General features: G+C 21.4%; 1 protein-coding gene across 1 annotated transcript; it reads right to left on the bottom strand.

Annotated features, from left to right (window-relative positions):
* Positions 1-15: 15 nt before the first annotated feature.
* Positions 16-6,943, bottom strand: LOC117174561 (cytidine deaminase-like). The gene is made up of 2 exons (XM_033363780.1): positions 6,770-6,943; positions 16-970 (listed from the first exon to the last, which is right to left on the bottom strand). Exons 1-2 carry the CDS (start codon positions 6,804-6,806, stop codon positions 552-554), a joined length of 456 nt encoding a protein of 151 aa, XP_033219671.1. The 5' UTR covers positions 6,807-6,943; the 3' UTR covers positions 16-551.
* Between the last annotated feature and the right edge of the window lie 6,127 nt (positions 6,944-13,070).

The raw sequence follows: 13,070 nt of genomic DNA on the forward strand, positions 1-13,070 counted from the left end.
ATCTAATAAATTTGGCTAGAAGCATTTATTCTAGAAACATTTTTTCTAGAAACATTTGTTCTAGAATCATTTGTTCTAGAAACATTTGTTCTAGAAACATTTGTTCTAGAAACATTTAAAGTTGTCGAATGCAAATGTAAAAAGGGGAATATTGTTAAAATTATTTTTTCTTATTGTTAAAATACCCCTGTCAAATTTTTCTAAACTATCTGTTACAATCTAATAAATTTGGCTAGAAGCATTTATTCTAGAAACATTTTTTCTAGAAACATTTGTTCTAGAATCATTTGTTCTAGAAACATTTGTTCTAGAAACATTTAAAGTTGTCGAATGCAAATGTAAAAAGGGGAATATTGTTAAAATTATCTTTTCTTATTGTTAAAATACCCCTGTCAAATTTTTCTAAAATATCTGTTACAATCTAATAAATTTGGCTAGAAGCATTTATTCTAGAAACATTTTGTCTAGAAACATTTGTTCTAGAATCATTTGTTCTAGAAACATTTTTTCTAGAAGCATTTTTTCTTAGTAAAAGAAAATGTTGATTTAGATTAAGATTGTACACCATTTTCCGGGGTTTTCAAGGCGAAGGAGAATGGTAGAATTTCTCGTAAGGAAGTTGTCTGGATTTTCGTCATATCAGGACGTGTTAGGAAAACTGGGATGTCTCCAAATTCGGCAATCATTTGTCTACACATGCCACATGGCGATGTGTAATTCGATCCATGTGCGGGCTCGGCTGCAACGGATATCGCCGAGAACTTTCTTTTTCCTTCGGAAACGGCTTTGCTTATTGCAACTCGTTCTGCACAAATGCTAATTGGATAGGCAGCATTTTCGACATTACAGCCTGTTGATATCGAGCCATCCTCACAACGAAGAGCGGCTCCAACTTTAAATTTACTGTAAGGAGCGTAAGCCATTTCTCGAGCTGCGACACTCTCCGTTATCAACTCCTGGATGTCGACATCTGTTAAGATAAAATTTCATTTTGAATTTCCACCAAGCAGTTGCATTTTTTTTATCAAAATAGTTGAATTCTCAACCCGAAAAGACAAATTTGCAACAAAACACGGTTGAACTTTCAATGAAAAGAATTAATTTTCAACAAATTAATTGAATTTCCTAAACCGTAGTTGAATTTTCAATAACCCAGTCGAATATTTAACCAAAAGAGTTGAGTTTTCAACAGAAAAGTTCATTTTCATGCAAACTTTATAAATTTAAACCAAAGAGATGAAGTCTCAATAAAAACGATCCATTTTCAATTAAATAATTACATTTTCAACCAAAAGAGACGATTTTTTAACAAAATATTTAAATTTTCAACAAAAAATTTTCAACTGAAAAAGATGGCTTTTCTACCAAGAGAAAAATTTTCAATCCACACGGCCGAATTTTTAACGCAAAAATTGAATTCTCGACCAAAAAATATGACTGTTTGACAAATTACATTAATTTTCAACAAAATAGAACAATTTTAACCGAAAGAGTTGTATCTTTAATAAAAAGCTTCATTTTCATCAAAATAGTAGAATTTTTAACCAGATAAGGTTTTGGCTTAACGAAACAGTTTAATTTTTCACCAAAAAATATGATTTGTCAACAAACTGATAAAGTATCCAAACAAGTAGTTGAATTTTCAATAAAATAGTAGAATTTTTAACCAAAAGTGTAGAGTTTTAAAGAATAAAAGTTGATTTTTATCCAAATTTTATCAATTTTAACCAAACAGTTGATTTTTTACCAAAATAATTGATTTTTAACAAACAAATAAATATTTTTCAATGAAATAGTTGAATTTTTAATCACAGAAACTAAATTTCAACTGAAAAGCTTAATTGTCAATCAATAAGATAGATTTTTTACAAAAAAGAGTTTCAACAAAATAGTTAAATTTTTAATAAATAAAATAAATATTCTACAAAAAAATTAATTTATACTAACAAAAAAAAAGGTTTTCAACAAAAAGTATGAATTTTTAACCAAAAGAGATGTTGGTTTAAATAAACAGTTTAATTTTTTAACCAAAAATATGATTTTTCAACCAATTAATTAAATATCCAAACAAGTAGTTGAATTTTCAACAATAAAAGTTAATTTTCATCCAAACTTTATAAATTTCAACCAAACAGTATATTTTTATTAAAATAATTTATTTTTTACCACAATAGTTTAATTCTCTACCCAAAAAGATCAAAAATATAATTTTGCAATCAATAAAATTAATTTTTACCTAAAAAATTAGAAAAAAATGATTTTTCAACAAAATTTTTAAATTTGTAACCACAGAAACGAAATATCAACAAAACAGTTACATTTTTAATTGGTAAGATTAATTTTCTAAAAAAAAGATTCTTCAACAAAATATATAAATTTTCAATCAATACAATAATTTGTTACGACAAAAATTAAGTTTTAACAAAAAAGTAAATATTTTTCAATAAAATAGTTAAATTTTAAATCACAGAAAGTAAATTTCAACTAAAAAGATTAATTTTCAATCAAGAAGATTAATTTTTTACAAAAAAGATCATTATCAACAAAAAAATAAAAATTTTCAATCACAGAAACTAAATTTAAACCAAAAAATAAATTTGAAATCAATAAGATTAATTTGTTACAAAAATGATTTCTTAACCAAAACAAAGATTTTTCAATAAAATAGGTAAATTTTCAATCAATAAGATTAATTGTCTACAAAAAAAATAATTTATAAAAACAAAAAAAAGGTCTTCAACAAAAAAGATGGATTTTCAACAAAATAATTAAATCTTCTAACAAATAGTAGAATTTTTAACCAAAAGAGATGTTGGTTTAACTAAACAGTTTAATTTTTTAACCAAAAATATGATTTTTCAACCAATTAATTAAATATCCAAACAAGTAGTTGAATTTTCAACAATAAATGTTTTTTTTCATCCAAACTTTATAAATTTCAACCAAACACTATATTTTTAATCAAAATAATAGATTTTTTACCACAAGAGTTCAATTCTCTATCCAAAAAGATCAAAAATATAATTTTGCAATCAATAAAATTAATTTTTACCTAAAAAAGTAGAAAAAAATGATTTTTCAACAAAATTGTTAAATTTGTAACCACCGAAACTAAATTTCAACAAAACAGATACATTTTTAGTTAGTAAGATTAATTTTCTAAAAAAAAAAGATTCTTCAACAAAATAAATAAATTTTCAATCAATACAATAATTTTTTACGACAAAAATTAAGTTTTAACAAAAAAGTAAATATTTTTCAATAAAATAGTTAAATTTTAAATCACATAAAGTAAATTTCAACTAAAAAGATTAATTTTCAATCAAGAAGATTGATTTTTTACAAAAGAGATCATTATCAAAAAAAAAAAAAATTTCGACAAAATAGTTAAATTTTCAATCACAGACACTAAATTTAAACCAAAAAATAAATTTGAAATCAATAAGATTAATTTGTTACAAAAATTATTTCTTAACAAAAACAAAGATTTTTGAATAAAATAGGTAAATTTTCAATCAATAAGATTAATTTTCTAAAAAAAATTAATTTATAACAAAAAAAAAGTTTTTTAATAAAAACGATGAATTTTTAACAAAATAATTAAATCTTCCAACAAATAGTAAAATTTTTAACCGAAAGAGATGATGGTTTAACTAAACAGTTTAATTTTTGAACAAAAAATATGATTTTTCAACAAATTAACTAAATATCCAAAAAAGTAGTTGAATTTTCAAATAAAATAGTCAAATTTTTAACCAAAAGAGTTGATTTTTCAAGAATAAAAGTTGATTTTCATCAAAATTTTACCAATTTCAATCAAACAGTTGATTGTTTACCAAAAGAATTGATTTTTAACAAACAAATAAATATTTTTCAATAAAATAGTTAAATTTTCAATCACAGAAACTAAATTTCGACTAAAAAGATTAATTTTCAATCAATAAGATTGATTTTTTACAAAAAAGATTTTCAACCAAATAGTTAAATTAAATTATTAAATCTTCCAACAAATAGTAGAATTTTTAACCAAAGATGATGGTTTAACTAAACAGTTTAATTTTTGAACAAAAAATATGATTTTTCAACAAATGAATTAAATATCCAAACAATTACAGTTGAATTTTCAATAAAATAGTAGAATTTTTAATCTTAAGAGTGGAATTTGCAAAAATAAAAATTAATTTCCATCCAAATTTTATACAGTTCAACCAAACAGTTGATTTTTTACCAAAATAGCTGAGTTTTTTAACGCAATATTTCAATTCTCTACCCAAAAAGTCAATTTTGTAACAAAGTAGTTTAATTTTCCAAAAAGGATTAATTTTTAACAAAATAATTAAATCTTTCAACAAACAGTAGAATTTTTCACCAAAAGAACTGATGGTTTAAATAAACAGTTTAATTTATGACCAAAAAGTATTATTTTTCAACAAATAAATTATATTTCCATACAGATAGTTAAATTTGTAATAAAAGAGTAGAATTTTGAACCAAATGAGTTGAATTATCAACCAAAAAGATAATTTTCATTCAAACGTTATAAATTTTAACCAAACAGTTGAACTTTTTACCAAAGTAGTTGAATTTTTACCACAATAGTTGAGTTGTCGACCTAAAAAGACAAATTTGCAACAAAACAGTTTAATTTTTCACCTAAAACTATGATTTTGCGACAAATGAATGAAATTTTCAAACAAGTTTCTCGATCATAAAACACAATTTTGCAACAAAACAGTTGAATTTTTAATAAAGAAGGATGAATTTTTAATAAAAAAGGATTTATTTTTCAAAAAATAATTACATTTTCAACCATAAGAGTCGATTTTTTAACAAAAAGTTTAGTTTCTAACAGAACAATTAAATGTTCAACTAAAGATATTAATTCTAACCCAAAAATAGAATAGTTGACTTCCCACATAAAAAGAATTAACTTTGAAATAAAAAAGATGGCTTTTCAACAAAAAATATCAATCCAAATGGTCGAATCTTCAACAAAAAACACAGTTCAATCTTTGGATAAAAAAATTACTTTTTGTCAAATTAGTTAAATTTTCAACTAAATAAATATTTTAATTTTAATTAAAATAGTAGAATTTTTAACGAAGCAGTTGAATTTTTCACCAAAATATTTGAATTTTCAACCCAAAATGAGAAGTTTACAGCAAAACCGTTAAATTTTCAATAAAAAGGATGAATTTTCAACAAAATAATTAAATTTCCAACCTAAAAAGATGAGTTTTCAAGAAAAAACTGTAATAATTAAGGTTTCAATAAAAACTTACATCAACAGTTTCTACAAAAAATATATTAATAAAAAATCAAAAAACTGTTGGGTTTCACTAACAAAGATGAATTTTTAACCAAATACATACATTTTCAGCCAAATACCTTAATTTTCTACCGAATTGTTGAATTTTCAACCAGAAAATGTGATTTTTTAACAAAAAAGTTTATTTTCAACCGAAATAGATTAATTTTTAAACGTAAAGTTGCATTTTCAAACATAAAAGGTTACATTTCTATAGAAAAAATTAATGTTAAGAAAAAAATGGTCGAATTTTCAATTTAAAAAAAAAATGCAGCCAAGAAAATAATTTTTTAAATTAAATTGTGGAATTTTCAAACTAAAAAGACGAATGTTTAACAAAACAGTTGAACATACAATCAAGAAGTATGACTTTTCGCGAAAATTGTTGAATGCTCAACAAAAAATTAAATTTTGAACAAAATAATTACATTTTCAACCAGAAAGTAGAATTTTTAACTAAAAGAGTTAAATTTTCAAGAAGAATGTTAATTTTCATCAAAACTTTATAATTTTTAACTAAGAAGTTAAAAAATTTGTACCAAAATAGATGAATTCTGGACCCAAATAGACAAATTTTCAACAAAACAATATAATTTTCAATAAAATAATTAGATTTTCAACCAAAAGAGAGGGCTTTTTTAACATAATAGTTGAATTTTCAAATGAAATAATTAAATTTTCATCTAAAATAGATGAATTCTAAATCAAAAATATAAAATTACACTTTCCAATTAAAAAAAAATTAGCTTTCAACTAAAAAATATGGGTTTTCCACCAAAAGATCAATTTTCAATCCAAAAAGACGGATTGAAAAAAATTATTGAATGTTCAACAAGTAAAAATTATAATTCTTTACCCTGTCTCAATCGTCAAAATTATAATTCGTTTCTAAAATTCCCTGATAAAAACTAAAAATTATAATTTTTTACGGTTAATTCCCTGTTTCAAATCTCAAAACTATGTTTATTTACTGAAATTCCCACTCCCGAACTAATAATTATAATTCTGTTTGAAAATTCTCTGCTCCCTAAATTAAATTCCCTGTTTTTCCAATTTCCCGGTGTATTTTAAATTTTGAAAAAAACTTAATGAATTTTCTACATTATAAGTCAAATTTTAAACAAACCCTTTAATTAAAAAAATTAACATCATAAACTAAATCTCAAATTATTATCGCATTTTTAAAACATCAATTTCTATCGCAGAAAAATATCTGATAAGATTTAATTTACATACGTTTCTTTATCTTAATTCCGCTAAACAAATATTACGTAAATAATGATTACGTCATGTGTTAACAACGATTTATAAAATATACAGAATAGTTAAAAAAAAGGTAAAAAAATAAAAATCAAAAATTCATAAAAAACAAAAATAATTCTGATGCCTAAAATAGTAGAGTTTAAAAAGTAACTTATTACTTTATAGAATATAAATAAAATTCTTGCAGATGTTACGAACCCAGGGTTTTAAAATCCAAGATTTTTTCTTCGCTCATTTTTTTTATAATCTCAAATCTTCACTGATAATTCTAACTCTCGGGAGAAGTTCACCCTTGCCCACCACTGCCCACCGCGTGACAGGAACCCAAATTATTTAGAGCAGATGGAGCAGATGGTACGAGAAAATAAAATTCAAACCTAACCTAACCCTTACGTCAGAGGGGTCAAACAACTCATAATTCGAAAACCGACCTTCTGCGCAGGGTTCGAATCTTCCAACCCCACTGGAATATATTACAATATGTGTATATTTTCAGCTATTTTCAGTTAAAAAATGGTATTTTACCTAAGGTTTGGAATGATCGCATTAATTCCTATTTTTTGTCTTCAAATTTGTTTTGAATCTATTTTCTGAAGGGAAAACGGGGAAAGTAAAAGGGGAAAGGGAATTTTGAAAAGAATTTATGTAAATTTCATCAGCGGTGAATCTAGATTTTGAAATGCCCGTGGCTGAAATTTTAGGGTAGATAATAATTTTACTCGAAAGAAAAAAATAGTTTCATTTGAAAGCGCGATTTATTTTAAAAATTGGGTCTTCCGGTACCAATTTTCAGTCGAAAATATAAATTTTCAAACAATAAAATTAATTTTTCACTAAAAAATTAAAAAAAAATTACTTTTCAACTAAATTGTTAAATTTTTAACCAAAGAAACTAAATTTCAACCAAAAAGATAAATTTTTAATCCGTAAGATTAATTTTCTAAAAAAAAATTCTTCAACAAAATAGATCAATTTGAATCAACACAATAATTTTTTACGGTAAAAATTAATTGTTAACAAAAAAAAAAAGATCTTTCAACAAAATGGTTAAATTTTCAATAACAGAAATTAAATTTCAACCAAAAAAATAAATTTGAAATCAATAAAATTAATTTTTTACAACAAATTTTTTTTGAACAAAACAAAGATTTTTCAACAAAATAGGTCAATTTTCAATCAATAAGATTAATTTTCACCAAAAAAATTAATTTATGACTAAAAACAAGGCTTTTCAACAAAATAGTTACATTTTCAACCAATGTAGCTAAATTTGAACAAATAAGATAATTTTTTAATTAATAAGATTAATTTTCTAAAAAAAATAAATTTTCAGAAAAAAAAAATTTCAACAAAGTAGAAACATTTTCAACCAAAGAAACTCAATTTCAACCGAAAAATAAATTTTCAATCAATGGTAGTTAATTTTTACAAAAAAATTAATTTTTAGCAAAAAAAAAAGATTTTTAAGAAAATAGTTACATTTTCAACTGAAGAAACTAATTTTCCACCAAGAAGGTAAATTGTCCACAAAATACATGAATTTTCTCCTAAAAAAGAGAAGTTTTTAATTAAAAATAAAATAGTTTATTTACAGTTAAAAAATTAATTTTAAACTATAAAAATGCATTTTCATTAAAATAGTTAAATAAATCGTTGCTACAAAATACTAATTTCGGAATTCCCTAACTTTTTCTTACTTCCGGGACCAATTTTCAACTAAAAATATAAATTTTCAATCAATACAATAATTGTTTACGACAAAAATTAATTGTTAACAAAGAAACAAATATTTTTGATTAAAATAGATAAATTTTCAATCACAGAAACTAAATTTCAACTAAAAAGATTAATATTCAATCAATAAGATTGATATTTTACAAAAAAGATAATTATTCAAAAAAAGATCTTTCAACAAAATAGTTAATTTTTCAAACACAGAAACTAAATTTCAACCAAATAAATAAATTTAAAATCAATGAGATTAATTTTTTATAAAAATCCTTTTTTAACCAAAACAATGATTTTTCAACAAAATAGGTAAATTGTCAATCAATAAGATTAATTTTCTACAAAAAATTAATTTATAACAACAAAAAAAGGTTTCTCAAAAAAATAGTTAAATATTCAATCAAAGTAACTAAATTTTAATAAAGAAGTTCAATTTTTAATCAATAAGATCAATTTTCATCGAAAAAAATTAATTTTCAGAAGAAAAAAAAATATTTTAATAAAATTGAAACATTTTCAACCAAAGAAACTAAATTTCAACCAAAAAGATAAATTTTCGATCAATAGTATTTAATTTTTTACAAAAAAATTCATTTTTAGCGAAAAAATTAATTTTTAACAAGAAAAAAAAAGATTTTTAACAAAATAATTAAAATTTCAATTAATACAGTAATTTTTTACGACAAAAATTAATTGTTAACAAACAAACAAAATTTTCTAAAAAAATATTCTTCAATATAATATATAAATTTTCAATAAATACAATTATTTTTTACGACAGAAATTAATTGTTAACAACGAAACAAAAAAATTTCAATTAAATAGTTCAATTTCCAATCACAGAAACTAAATTTCAACTAAAAAATAAATTTGAAATCAATGAGATTAATTTTTTACAAAAATTCTTTTTTAACCAAAACAAAGATTTTTCAACAAAATAGGTAAATTTTCAATCAATGAGATTAATTTTCGGCAACAAAATTAATTTACAACAAAAAAAAGGTTTTTCAATCAAATAGTTAAATTTTTAACCAAAGAAACTAAATTTCAATAAAAAAGATACATTTTCAAGCATTAAGGTTAATCTTTCATAACAAACTAATTTTTAAACCAAGAAATCGATTTTTTAACAGAAAAATGACAACTTCAATGAATAAGTTTAATTCCACACACAAAAAAAAAATTTCTCAGCAAAATAGTTTTAAAACAAGATTTTTTATCAAAATTGTTCAATATTCAACCAAAGTAATTAAATTGTAACAAAGAAGATAAATTTGTAATCAATAAGATCAATTTTCAACAAAAAAATTAATTTTCAGAAGAAAAAAAAATATTTCAAGAAAATTGAAACATTTTCAACCAAATAAACTAAATTTCAACCAAAAAGATAAATTTTCGATTAATAGTATTTAATTTTTTACAAAAAAATTCATTTTTAGCGAAAAAATTAATTTTTTGCTACAAAAAAAAAAGATTTTTAACAAAATAGTTAAAATGTCAATTAATACAATAATTTTTTACGACAAAAATTAATTGTTAACAAACAAACAAATATTTCTCAAAAAAAGATTCTTCAACATAATAGATAAATTTCCAACCAATACAATTATTTTTTAGGACGCAAATTAATTATTAACAACTAAACAAAAAATTTTCAATAAAATAATTAAATTTCAACTAAAAAATAAATCTGAATTCAATGAGATTAATTTTTTACAAAAATTCTTTTTTAACAAAACAAACATTTTTCAACGTAATGGGTGAATTTTCAATCAATAAGATTAATTTTTTACAATAAAATTAATTTATAACAACAAAAAAAGGTTTTTCAATAAATTAGTTAAATTTTTAACCAAAGAAACTAAATTTCAACCAAAAAGATACATTTTCGATCAATACGATTAATCGTCTACAAAAAATTAATTTTTAACAAAAAAAACCTTTTTTAACCATAAAAATACACCTTCAACGAATAAGATTAATTCTATACAAAAAAAAAAGATTTCTAAGCAAAATAGTTTGAAAATAAAATTTTAACAAAATAGTTAAATATTCAACCAAAGCAACTAAATTTTAACAAAGAAGTTAAATTTTTAATCCATAAGATCAATTTTCAACAAAAAAATTAATTTTCAGAAGAAAAAAAAATGTTTCAAGAAAATTGAAACATTTTCAACCAAAGAAACTAAATTTAAACCAAAAAGATCAATTTTCGATCAATAGTAATTAATTTTTCACAAATAAATTAAATTTTAGCGAAAAAATTAATTTTTAGCAAAAAAAAAAGATTTTTCAACAAAATAGTTAAATTTTCAACCAAAGAAACTAATGTTCAAACAAAAAGTTAAATGGTCCACAAAATACGTGAATTTTTTCCTAAAAAAGGTAAGTTTTCAATTAAAAATAAAATATTTATATTTACAGTCAATTAATTAATTTTCAACCATAAAAATGCATTTTCATTAAAATAGTTAAATGTTTAAACAAAGAAATAAATTTTTAACGAAAAATATGAATTTTTCACGAAGAAATGCATTTTCAACTAAAATGAGGAATGAACAAAAATTCTACACAAAAATATGAATTTCCAACCAAATAAACCATATTTCAACCACTAAAATTAATTTTCTACAAAAAATTCTAATTTTTAAGAAACAAAAATTCAATAAAATAGTAAAATTTTAAATGAATTTCAATTTTAAATTAATTTTAAATTTTTAAAAGAAATTAATTTTCAATTAGATAGATAAATTTTCAATAAAATACATGAATTTTTCCCTAAAAAAATAAAGTTTCAACTAAAAATGGAATAGTTTTATTTTAAATGTAAGAAATTTCAACTAAAACGAGGAATAATAACAACAAATTTCAAGCAGAAGATCAATTTTCAATCAATAAGATCAATTGTCTACAAAAAAATAATTTTTAATAAGAAAAAAAAATTGTCAATAAAATAGTTCAATTTTCAATCAAAGAAACTGATGTTCAACCAAAAAGATACATTTTCAAAAAAATACATAAATTTCGCCTAAAAAATGTAAATTTTTAACTCGAAATAGAATAGTCATATTTAAAGTTAAAAAATTAATTTTTAACTATAAAAAATACATTTTCATTGAAATAGTTGAATTTTCGACAAAAAAAAATGAATTTTCAACCAAGAAGATGAATTTTTCATAAAAAAAGACAGATTTTTAACAAAATACATGTATTTTCAACTAAAACGGTACAATTTTCAATCAAAAATGGAATAGTTATAATTTTAAATAAAAATTTCAGTTTTAATCAAAACAAAAACGATTTTTCAACCAAATAGTTAAATTTTTAACCAGACAAATGAATTTTTAACTAAAATGAGGAAACAGAACAAAATTTAAACCAGAAGATTAAATTTCTACCAATAAAGACGAAGTTTCAACGAACAAAACATGAATTTAAAAAAAAAACTTCAACCAAAAATGGAATAACATTTACGATTAAAAACTTAATTTTTAACTATATAAAATGAATTTTCAACAAAGTGGTAAAATTTTTACCCAAAAAATAAATGAATTGTCATCCAAAAAGATAAAAATTTCACCAAGAAGATTAATATTCTACAACAAACGATTTTTCCCTAAGAAAATTAATATTCTACCACAAAGACGGACTTTCAATAAAATATTTAATTTTTAAACCAAAAAGATGAATTTTCAACCATAAAGATTAGTTTTCCAGCAATTAAAAAAAAAAAAAAGAATTTTCAATAATCTACAGATTGATTAATATTCTACAACAAAAATAAGAATTTTTAACCAATGAAACTCAGTTTAAAATAAAAAAGATAAATTTTCAATCAATAAGAGTAATTTTCTACGAAAAAAATTAATTTTCAACAAACAAAAAAAGATTTTTTAGCAGCAATAAAAAAAATATATTTTTCGATAATCTAAAGATTATCGATTCATTTTCTCCCAAATAAATTAATTTTCTTTAAAAAAAAAGAATTTTCAACCAAAGAAACTAAATTTCAAATAAAAAGATAAATTTTCAGTCAATAATATTAATTATCTTAAAAAAAAATTTCAAAAAACAAAGATTTTTTTAACGAAGTAGTTAAATTTTCAACCAAAAGAAACTAAATTTCAACTCAAAAGATAAATTTTCAATCAATAAGAGTCATTTTCTACGAAAAAAATTAATTTTCAACCGACAAAAAAATATTTTTTAACAGCAATAAAAAAAAAGATTTTTCGATAATCTAAAGATTATCGATTCATTTTCTATCAAATAAATTAATTTTCTTCAAAAAAAAAAAAAAAGAATTTTCAACCAAAGAAACTAAATTTCAAATAAAATAGATAAATTTGCAATCAATAATATTAATTTTCTAAACGAAAAATGTCAACAAACAAAAAACAAAGATTTTTAAAAATAAGTATTTAAATTTTCAACCAAAAGAAACTAAATTTCAACTGCAAAAAAAATTTATTTTTTAACTAAAGAAAACGATTTGTCAACCAAAAAGTTACATTTTCAACCAAATAAACTAAATTTCAACTCAAAAGATAAATTTTCAATTAATAAGAGTAATTTTCTACGAAAAAAATTAATTTTCAACAAACAAAAAAAAAGAATTGTTAACAAAGTAGTTAAATTTTCAACCAAAGAAACTAAATTTCAAATAAAAAGATAAATTTGCAATCAATAATATTAATTTTCTAAACGAAAAATGTCAACAAACAAAAAACAAAGATTTTTAAAAATAAGTATTTAAATTTTCAACCAAAAG

Source organism: Belonocnema kinseyi, chromosome 6 (assembly GCF_010883055.1).
Source record: "Belonocnema kinseyi isolate 2016_QV_RU_SX_M_011 chromosome 6, B_treatae_v1, whole genome shotgun sequence".
Lineage (NCBI taxonomy): Eukaryota > Metazoa > Arthropoda > Insecta > Hymenoptera > Cynipidae > Belonocnema > Belonocnema kinseyi.